Source organism: Dendronephthya gigantea, unplaced genomic scaffold (assembly GCF_004324835.1).
Source record: "Dendronephthya gigantea isolate DGI-Jeju-01 unplaced genomic scaffold, DenGig_1.0 001014F, whole genome shotgun sequence".
Lineage (NCBI taxonomy): Eukaryota > Metazoa > Cnidaria > Anthozoa > Malacalcyonacea > Nephtheidae > Dendronephthya > Dendronephthya gigantea.
The window spans coordinates 1,966-13,455 of NW_021164024.1; the positions used below are offsets into that span (position 1 = coordinate 1,966).

Consider the following 11,490-nt stretch of genomic DNA (forward strand, 5'->3'; position numbering starts at 1 on the left):
AGAAGGGACATTCTATAAAGAAGAATTACAAAAAGTAATTAAGGAGGACGATATTTATGAAGTTGAGGAAATCTTAAAAAAGAGGGGAAAAGGTAAAAAAGAGGAATATTTTGTAAAATGGATGGGATATCCTGCGAAATTTAACTCGTGGGTCCCTGCCTCTCAAATAAAAGATATTTAAAGTGTATTCTTATTATTATTATTCATTTATAACTTGAATCATGAACAACACAGACTTCTATATTACACTCCCTAGCGACTCCTCAAAAAGTATTTTCCCCGAGAACAAACAATCCGAATATACCACAAAAATCCCACACCGTGTCGAACTAAATGGCGAGTGGGAGGTTGGATTATATAACATCTCCTACATAAAATGGAAAATAATACAAATGAACGGAGAACCTATTCAATATACAGTAAATGGTGTAAAAAATAAGGGGGAGAAAATAAAAAAACTACGACTCCCTTGATGAGTATGTGAATGACATTAATAAATCTTTTACGGAAGAGATCAGAAAGAAAATCAATTTCAGCATACATTCAAGAAAAGTAACTATTACTTTAGAGAGTGGGTATAAAGTTAATTTACGAAGAGATCAAGCCATTATTCTAGGGTTTCTATCATTTAACGACACACAAATTGAGAAGAGAATTGAAGCTACTGAGACAGGAGCTCATGAAGGAAATATGCATAGAGAGACTGATATTTACATATATTGTAATATTATTCAACCTCAAATCGTTGGGGATAAGACACTCCCCCTGCTACACATCGTACCTTCAAAAAAAGACAAGGAATATCATTCTATAAAACACATACGATACATTCCTGTCCAAACGAAATCTTTTGAGGAAATACAATTCTTTTAAGGAGTAGTACTAATGAACCTATTTCATTTGAACGTGGACGTGCATTGATAACACTGCATTTTAAACGCAAGAGTTATTTTTAAAAAATGAATCGTCGAAGAATTCAGGAGGGACATGGAAATTTCTTTCGTAGTATAGGAAGATTCTTTAGACCAATTGCCACAGAAGTGGGCAATATAGGTTTAAATGTTGGAGCTGGTCTACTTCAAAATTTAATTAACGATCTTCTTGCCGGAAAAAGTTCAAGAGCATCAGCTAAAGCACATGGAAGACAGGCCGGAACACGTGCTACAAACATGGCATTGGAAAAAGCATTACAAACATTAATGTTAAATCAGGCAGCAAATCAAACCCCAAGACAATCAGGTGGAAAAAAACGTAAGAGATCTCAATCTAGAAAACGATCTCAATCTAGAAAACGATCTCAATCTAGAAAACGATCCCCATCTAGAAAACGATCTCAATCTAGAAAACGATCTAAGAAAAGTCAAATCGGGGGGAGAAAACATAAAACGTCAATAAAACGATCTCTATCGAGAAAAGGTAGAAAAAAACCTCAAGCAGGAAAAGGACGTAAAACAAAACGTAAAACAAAACGTAAAACAAAACGTAAGAGACCCATTGGTGTTGTAAGAGCGCGTAACATGACTAAGAGACAGAGAAAAGCTCTCCCTAAAGACATATTTGGTTGAAATAAGAAAATACTTATATTTGAATGAATATTTAAAAAGTAATCATATCCTATCTGATATTGATGTAAAGAAGAAGTCCATATAAATCTCATAAGAATGAATAATAATTACGTACATCCAAATTCAAATCGTTGCGATAAAAGCGAAATTGATCTATTTGACATTCCATCTACACAATTAAGTTTGGAAAAAGGACGATGGGTTGATTATCATCCACTCTCCAGTGTAGAAAACGATGACGGGCCTATCACATTCATAACGGCAGGTACCGAAGACTATATCGACATGTCAAAAATGATTCTCGTGGTCGAACTGAAAATTACAAAATCGGACGGAACCTCCTTAGGCGGTGACGAACAATCAAGTGTAGCTCCCATAAACAATTTCCTACATAGTCTGTTTAAACAAGTTGATGTTTTTTTAAATGGAAAACAAGTTACTCCGGCTATGGGTACTTATGCTTATCGCGCCTACCTGGAAACCCTCCTGAATTACGATGTCTCGGCAAAAAAATCTCAACTCACCTCAGCATTATATTATAAAGATACCCCAGGACAAATGGATGAAACAGGAAGTCTCCCATCAGAAAAATCAGTGGAGGTCGTTACAAATGTCCCAAGTAGTGGTGTTGCCACTAAGAAAACCATAAAATTCATAGTACCGGGAAATGGAAATCAAGGCTTTGCAAAACGTCATAAATTTATTCAAGACGGAAAACTCTTGGTAATGTCGGGACCAATTTTTTGCGATATATTTATGATGGAGCGATTACTACTTAGTATGGTGGATCTCAAGCTAGTCTTAAACCGAAACTCTGACAAGTTTTGTTTAATGGATAAAAATGCTAATCCTATGAATGCTAAAATAAAACTTGTGGATGTAACTCTTAAAGTACGTAAGGTTAAAGTGAACGAGACCACTAAGGCACATGAACTGGCATTGAAATCGGTACCCGCTACTTATCCTATACGACGGGTGGAATGCAAAGCATTCACCATACCGGGAAACCTTCCACAAATAAGAAAAGATAATATGTTTGCTGGAATCATCCCCAAGACATTTGTTTGCGGTTTCGTAGACGCTGACGCTTTTAGCGGAGTTCACACAAAAAACCCATATAACTTCAAACACTTCAACGTATCATCGGTGACATTAACAGCAAATGGTGAAGAAATACCGTTTAAACAACTTGTCCTTAACTACAAAGATAACAAGGAAAATTTCATCCAAGCATATAACACATTATTCTCAGGCACAGGAAAAATGAATTATAATACCGGTCTCGATATCTCAAGAGAGGATTATTACAAAGGATATACCCTATACGCATGGGATCTCACTCCGGATATGTGCGGTGCCTCGCCCTATTTTAACACAGTGCAACGGGGTTCATTGACACTTGACATTACGTTTGCTGCTGGGGATGTTCCAAGTGCACCCATTTCCTTGGTATGCTATGGAGACTTTGAGAATGTCGTACAAATAGATTCGGAAAGAAACGTAATCTATGATATTTCTACATGAATACCACACAAATAAAAAACGTACTTGAACATCATCCTATAGTTAAAAAATATTTTTGCGGGGTGTTTCCGGCAGATGAAATACCTAAATTTCTAAAAACTTTCCCATGTGGATTTATTGTCAACACGGATCCTAGTACAAAACCTGGAACGCATTGGGTTATTTTTTATTTTACTTCAAAAGAGAACGGTGAATTCTTTGATAGTTACGGAAAACCACCTCAACATTATAAAGACGTATTTAGACCCTCCTTTGAGAATCTCAAATGGAATGCTCGTACCCTACAAAGTCATTGGACCGAAGTATGTGGTCAATATTGCATCTTCTATCTATACCATCGTTGTCTTGGATATACCATGAACAAAATTGTGAACATGTTTACGAATAATACATCATGGAACGATTGTGAAGTGGCATGCTATGTTAAGAAACATTTTAATGTTGTTATATTTAATCAACCCACTTGTGGGCTTAATCAATGTTGTAAAAAACTATTTTAAATAATAATATAATAATAATATAATAACAATAATAAAAACACTCTTTTAGAAAAAACTCTTTATTTGAAATATTTTTATACATCAATAATAATAATAATTCCTCTTCCTCCTATCAAATGGACCTATCCCTAACCAATCTTGTCGTCTAAAAATAGTTCCCCCTCTTGGTTCTTCTTCTTCTTCTTCTTCTTCTTCTCTTCTCCTTATCCATCTCCTCCTTAAAACTCTTTCCCACCTTATTAAAAAAACTTATCCCAAAATCAAATCCTTTTCCCTTTTCCATATCCTCACTCTCTGAGAGATCAAACGACACCTTCTTCTTGGGAATGTTATCCTTACTTCCCACATCTTTCCATCTCTCCTCATTTCTTACCAAATCTTTTGGAACGTTGATTCTATTTAGGACTTGGAAAAACTCACGTACACCCTCAGGATTAAAAGACTTGCGAGATCTCATAGCATCCGAAATCAAATCAGAAATATTAGACTTTGGGATAAGAACACCATCTATTTTCACTTGTCCTGTATTATCCCAGGAAATAACATCGGATCTTGCTCTCAAACGTTCCAAGAGGGCTAAAGCTCTTGCCTTCATGGTCTTTGGAATCCCACGTACAATTATATCATCCGTTAACTCGTTCTCTGACTCCTGTAACGAATTCTCCACTTGACCTCCCACTTGACCTCCCACTTGACCTCCCACTTGCTCCCTGTCACGTTGTTCATAACGTAAAAGCCTCTCCTCGGGAATTAATACCATGCGCTTCATCACTCCTTAAGTAACACGGATAAAGCTAATGGTACAAGCATCGAGAGAAAACCGCTACCCTTCTGAACTAAGAATCTCCTCTTCTTCCTAATTGAAACGTTTCTCTTTACTAACGCGCGCAGTTCTTTCTTGTAACGCGTTAAACGACGCTTCTGACGTGGAGTTAAATGAATTACCCCTTTAAGTGTGTTCAAAACAATCTCGCTAAGTGCTAAAATCAGGTCCGGCGGTCCGTATTGAAAAATGGCTTTCTGTATTTGAGGTTTTGATTTTGCTAACACCTGTATAAACGGTAGAGTTCTTTCTATATACTCTGACATCTTGTAAATGAAACTTTATTAAAAATATTATATATTTATAAATCAATTACAAGATTTAAGAGAACGTCAACATCCACTGGAACATTTATATTAGAACCAACTGTAAATGTCATTTTAGTAACAATATCCGATTGAATTGGAATTGTTGGATAATTCTCATTTGTATACTCCGAAATAGAAGAATTCAGTCTTGTATCTGGAGTAACTGGTAAATATGCAAGAACCGTACTCTTTCCACCTTCAACATCGACACTTCTAAGTGAATCAATAAGATCACACGAGATGGTAAGATATCTCAAACCATGATTTACATCCACAGGGCCTGGTGACTTCTTCTCTACGCTTAAATGATAATTCTCGGGGAAACCAAGTATCTTGCCAAACTTCTTTAATTTTACTGAAGTCATTTTTGTTGAATCAAAACCGATAGTACATGTATTGTCATGAACATTGGGTGATAATGTAATATGTTCTCCTTCCAAACGCTCTTTTAGAAGTTGAAAATCCCAATACCCAGTCTCAAGTGTTTTCTCCTCCTCAACATTATTCTTCACAATCGTAAACTTGTTATTATCACTTGTAATATTCTTAAACTTCCAAAATACTGTAACTTGTTTCACAACAATAGTAGACCCCTCACGTGTCAAGAAGGGTTCCCTGAATGTCACTTTCCTGGAATTACCAGCAATAAAAACAGATATATTTCTTGATGTCATCCTAATTCAAATGAGTAACACAAATGAATACATAACTCATTCTACCTTTGCATATATACAATATGTCTCTCCCCAGGTAAAATATTTGTACGTAAACGAATACTCTCCGGGGTTTGAGGATGACAGTCAATTAATAAATGAGAAAGGTTCCCTCGTTGCATTATTAAAAGAATCCATTAAATACTGTGCACGTCTTGGAAACATCTGTTTGGCCAAAGTTGAAATACCAAGAGAATCACGAGGGTTCTTGAATACGATAAAATAATGTGAATTCAAACTAATTGATAATTTTCCGGGAGGAAACAAATTCTGAGTTAAATAAAAAACAGAAATGCCTTTATGATGTGAACCGCGCGTGAATAAATCAGACACACGTTGATCCTTAGAGCATTCACTCATTAAATCATCCAAAACTATTAATGACTGCTCATGCCCCTTGTCATCTCATCCAAATCAGAGGGAAATCCTTCCACAAACTCTATGTTATATAAATCATCAAACTCCTTTTGATACTCCCCATAACAATAAATAATCTTAGATGGAACAGGATGAAACATCTCATTAATATAATATAATATTTTTCGTATTAAAATGACTCCAACATTGACTTTGACCCGATACATAAAAATTTGCAGGTACCTTAAACCTTACATCCATAATGAAAGTAAAAGTATAAATGAATTAAATAAAACATATATACTTCTCTTATACTTCTCACAATAACATATAATAAATAACCCATAATTATACATATAAACAATATAGGTCTTATTCTAAAAAACGACCCCACATCTCCCTCCTCTTCTTTTTTGCTCGTTCTCTGTATGGTGATAGATCAATAGCTTTTAACACAGGTATTGCAATCCTCGTGGCTCTACGTCTCTCCTCCTCAGAAACACTCCCCGCCGCGTATACCAACGTTAAATAAGATATAACATGCCCAAAACTGCTAGGGCGCATCAATTCCCATATCTTAAATAAATCCTCATAAGATAATGCTCCCAAAATCTCGTTATATGTATCTGTATATTTCTCATAAATCTCTCCAACATGAAACGATAAAGTTAATACATCAATATCAACATTGCTCTTACAAAGTTCATCATAAATTACATCCATAGTTAAAAAATCCTCTGTTCATCTCATAACTAACACACTTCTAAAAAAGCTTCTACAATACATCAAAATTTATACTCTCAAAAAACACGTGCTCATTGAATAAAAACACGTGCTATTACTACTAATTAAAATATTATACGAACTAACCAAACCCTTGCTATTTTATTCAAACTCCATGATTGTCTAGTAATCGCCACATTCAATAATACATCATTATCTATATGTGTACATAACTTTTTAACAAGAGAAGAACCAACACGAATAAAATTCAAATTATGGTTTGCTCTCATATCAGCATAAACACTCTTTACAACTTTATGTATTAAACTATAATCCTGATATGTACACATTCCATAAAGTTTATCCTCAATCTGAACAATAGAGTCACATCTGAACATTCCACGCGGTAATCTTAACACATCTCTGTGGTGTCCCCATACATCAACATACTCCTCGTAAACATGAACACTGTGAGTCGTAAAATAAAGCGGAATCTCTATACAATACTTCCCAGGTCGTATATTGGCATACTGAGTAAGAATCTCCACAATATCGGCCCTTAAAATATAATGAACCATATAAATAAACACCGTCCTGAGTGCTTGTGTCAACTGATTTCTTAGAGGATGAACTCTCAGTAATTGAACAAACGTAATCATAGAATCAATATCCAATGGTCTCACATATGTCCTCTGTTGACAATAAAATAAACCTCTGATGGCACGTTTTGTTGGAGCCTTGCTATCGATAATTATATCTTGAATTTGATTAACAACAACATCGACACTAACATCAACACCGCCAGCCATTATAGAAATGATATAAAAATACATAAATATTACATATTTATAAAATTAACAACACGTGCTCTTAACATAAATGCACGTGCTTTTTTATAAAAACACCGCTACTTAAGTAATAATGTATATCCACATATTCTATTTAGACATAAAATACTCGAAATCCTCCACGGGCCAGTCGCAACCCACACTACGCATGATATTTATCTTATTCTTTCTTTCCTCCTCCTCCCGCACTTTGCTTATATCCTCTTGTTCACTTCCTGTCTCTATATCCTCCTGTTCACCTCCTGTCTCCTTATATTTCTGATCGCATAATACTTCGTGAGTGGTATCTGATAAGCTAAACATTAGGGGTGAGGCGCACGTATCCGGAGTGAGATCCCATGCGTATAGGTATATCCCCTGTAATAATCCTCTCTTGTATTGAGACCGGTCCTTCTGTCCTCCTCCCGCACTTTGCTTATATCCTCCTGTTCACCTCCCAGTTCACCTCCTGTCTCCTTATATTTCCGATCACACAATACTTCATGAGTAGTATGCGGTAAGCTAGACATTATTATTATTATTATCTGTGAAGAATTATATAATAATAAAAGAAGCACACAACAGCAACATATATTTATAAGATAGAATAAACACGTGCTTTATAGAAGAAACACGTGCTAAAATATAAAAACACGTGCTGAAATGAAAAAACACGTGCTTTATAAAAGAATAACAAACACGTTGCAATAATTATGAATGACGTCACAAGAGAATTAGGATTTAAAATAACCCCATTAATCCTAATCCTAATCCTAATCCACTGTATAGAATATTAGACATCATTACGTAATTAGCTCTGACGTAATATTAGATATAAGCACGTGTTATTATGACGTCACATTAGAGATCCCACTATAAAATTTACGCGAGATATTATGACGTCACATTGCTGACTCAGCAATCCCACTATAAAAAATCCCACTATACGGCCAGGACAATACTACTATTTGGCAAGATTACCAATCGGGAGTGTAGTATTTAGCGAAAATATTTGAAATGTCTGTCGCGGACGAAGATGGCGCAGGACAAACGGCAATCCGGCAGGCGCTCAAGCAAGTTTATTGACAAGCGACGTCAAAGGGCTTCCTTGCTTTAACCCCAGGGAAGACCCAACGAATTTGGCTGTGAGATGGAAGCGCTGGAAGCGGTCATTTAATGTGTTTTTAACGGCAAAGGGAGTAATAAATGACAAACAGAAAGTGGCATTACTTCTGCATACGGGGGGGTTGCAGTTGCAAGAACTATATTTTACTTAGTAAACGAAGACAAAGAGAAAGAGTTTAAGGATTGCGTCAAGGTCTTGGATGAGTATTTCGTCCCTAAAGTGAATCTACCGTTTGAGAGACACCAGTTTCGTCAAATGAGTCAGATGAACGGCGAGAAGTGGATCATTTTGTTTCGCGTCTTAGGCAAAAAGCTACTACGTGCGTGCGAATTTCAGAACGTGGAAGAAGCAATTCGAGACCAACTAATTGAGAAATGTGGCGACTCAAAGCTTAGACGGAAGTTTCTTGAACGCGTTAATGCAACACTCAAGGATTTACAAGATATTGCGCGGGCATATGAGGCGGTAGAAGAGCAGTTGAAATCAATGGAAGGTTCGAATACAGTAAACGTTGTGAGTCATAAATCGCGTTGGAGCGGACGAAAAGAGAAAAAGGTCAACACAGATCAGAAAGAGCGCAGATACTCAGCCAAGGGGACTGGGCACGACAACAAGGATAACGTACGACGATGTTACAACTGTAATAAACTGGGCATTTTGCTCGAGACGCAAATTGTCCAGCAAAGTCCAAGAGCTGCAATAAATGCGGAATCATAGGTCACTTCTCAGCTTGCTGCAAAAAAGCAGGGGAGAAGCACAACAAGGAGAAAGAAAAAAAGGAGGAGAAAGAGCATATAAAGTCTCTGAGGAAGAAGGAAAAACACCAACAAGAGATGACTATGCCTTTGTTATTGGTGGGCATGGACAAAAGATATGGGTCAGGTGGATCTAATTATTGGAGGAGTGAAACTAGAAAGTATTTTAATTGACTCAGGTGCAACATGTAATGTAATTGATTGTGAACTCTGGAACTATCTTAAAAGAAAACATGTTAGGTGCGAGTCAAGGGTATCAGACAAGAAACTGTTTGCGTATGGACAGAAAGAGCCAATCGACGTTGTAGGGACATTTACAGCAGAGATTGTGTGCGAGGCAAACAGTGAAAGATGTGTAGACGATTTCACTGTGATTAAAGAGAACGGAAGGCCTATATTGGGGAAGAAAACAGCCGAACAATTGAAAGTACTCAGGGTTGGACCTGAAGAAATAATAAGAACTGTTAACACGGTCACACAAGAGGGAAGTGATTCAGATATTCGTGAGGAGTTTGCTGATATTTTTACTGGAGTCGGACTACTTAAGGATTACAAGCTGAAACTGCATATCGATGAGGATGTTATACCAGTTGCTCAGCCGGTGCGTAGACTGCCATTCGGTCTAAGGGACAAAGTAGACGATAAGTTAGACGAGTTACTCGACATGGGTATTATCGAAGAATTGCCAGAAGCAACGCCTACAAGGTGGGTTTCACCATTAGTGGTTGTTCCAAAAGCAGATGGAAAGGATATTCGAGTTTGTATCGATATGAGAAGGGCAAACGAGGCGATTGTAAGGGAAAGACATCCTATTCCGACCATAGAAGAAGTTTTGTATGATTTAAATGGAGCAACGGTATTTAGTAAGATAGACCTCAAATGGGGGTTTCATCAAGTGGAACTCACAGAGGATTCAAGGGACATTACGACGTTCGTGACACACCGGGGGTTATATAGATATCGTCGACTGATGTTCGGAATTACTTCAGCTCCAGAGAGTACCAGAAAATAATCTCAGATGTTTTGGCAGGGTGCAATGGGGTGGCAAATATTGCGGATGTCTTATTGTTTACGGGGCTGATTTATCCGAGCATGATGAGAATCTTTTAAAGTACTAACACGTCTGCGAGAGAAAGGTCTTACCGTAAATGGGGACAAATGTCAGTTTAGACTTCCGGCCTTGACCTTTTTTGGCCACAAGCTCAGTGCCAAAGGGGTGGCACCAAGTGAAGAGAAAGTTGCTGCTGTAGTCAACGCTAGACCACCGCAAAATGTTTCGGAAGTTAGGTCGTTCGTACAGTTAGTACAGTATTCGGCAAAGTTTATCCCGGACTTTGCGCAGATTGCAGAGCCGTTGCGTCGTGTACTAAGAAAGGGACAGTCGTTCGTTTGGGGTCAGAGCAACAGCAGGCGTTTGAGAAGCTGAAATGGATGATGACTAGGGCTGAAGCCCTGGCTTATTTTAGAAACGACTGCAAAACGAGAATCGTCGCGGATGCAGGGCCGGAGGGAATTGGAGCTGTGTTGCTACAACTGCAAGGAGACCAGTGGAGAGCGCGTGTCGTATGCCTCCAGGAACCTCTCGGACGTAGAGCGGCGATACGCCCAAACAGAGAAGGAAGCACTTGCACTCGTGTGGGCTTGCGAGCGGTTTAATATATATGTGTATGGTCGTGAATTCGAACTGGAAACTGACCATAAGCCACAAGAGTGTATTTTCAACAAGACATCGAAACCCTCAGCAAGGATCGAAAGATGGGTATTACGGCTTCAGTGCCACAACTTCAAGGTCGTTTACCGGCCTGGAAAGACGAACATTGCCGATGCTTTGTCTAGAATGAACCAGAAGAGTCCAAAAGACCACAGCAGCGAGAAAGAGGACGTCATCCGTTTCGTTGCCATACAAGCGACACCCGTGGCTTAACGACTAAAGAAATAGAGAGAGCGTCAGAAATCGACGCTGAATTACAAAGTGTGCGATACTATATCGAATCGGGAGATTGGACTAAATGTAAACTGTCGGCATATGCGTGTGTAAGAATGAGCTCTGCATGATTGGTAGACTTGTTTTACGGGGGAATCGAATCGTTATTCCTCAGATGTTGCGAAGAAAGGTTTTGGAAGCGGCACATGAAGGCCATCAAGGAATTGTAAGACGAAAAGCAGATTAAGAACGAAAGTATGGTGGCCCAAGATGGACATAGATGCTGAATGAGTGTGTAAATCGTGTCATGGATGTCAAGTAGTCAGCCAGTATAATGTACCGGAA

The 11,490-nt window shown here is 37.9% G+C and overlaps 2 protein-coding genes across 2 annotated transcripts; both read left to right on the forward strand.

Annotated features, from left to right (window-relative positions):
* The first annotated feature begins 1,850 nt into the window (after window positions 1-1,850).
* On the forward strand, window positions 1,851-3,089 carry LOC114544885 (uncharacterized protein F54H12.2-like). Its single transcript, XM_028563376.1, has one exon. The coding sequence runs from the start codon at window positions 1,851-1,853 to the stop codon at window positions 3,087-3,089; it is 1,239 nt and encodes a 412-aa protein (XP_028419177.1).
* A 6,250-nt stretch (window positions 3,090-9,339) lies between these two features.
* LOC114544886 (uncharacterized protein K02A2.6-like) lies at window positions 9,340-10,233 on the forward strand. Its single transcript, XM_028563377.1, has one exon. It carries the CDS (start codon window positions 9,340-9,342, stop codon window positions 10,231-10,233), a length of 894 nt encoding a protein of 297 aa, XP_028419178.1.
* Window positions 10,234-11,490: the final 1,257 nt, after the last annotated feature.

What these genes read in the sequence shown, in the direction of transcription:
- LOC114544885 (XM_028563376.1), top strand. Translation starts at nt 1,851, where the DNA reads ATGTCAAAAATGATTCTCGTGGTCGAACTGAAAATTACAAAATCGGAC.
- LOC114544886 (XM_028563377.1), top strand. Translation starts at nt 9,340, where the DNA reads ATGGGTCAGGTGGATCTAATTATTGGAGGAGTGAAACTAGAAAGTATT.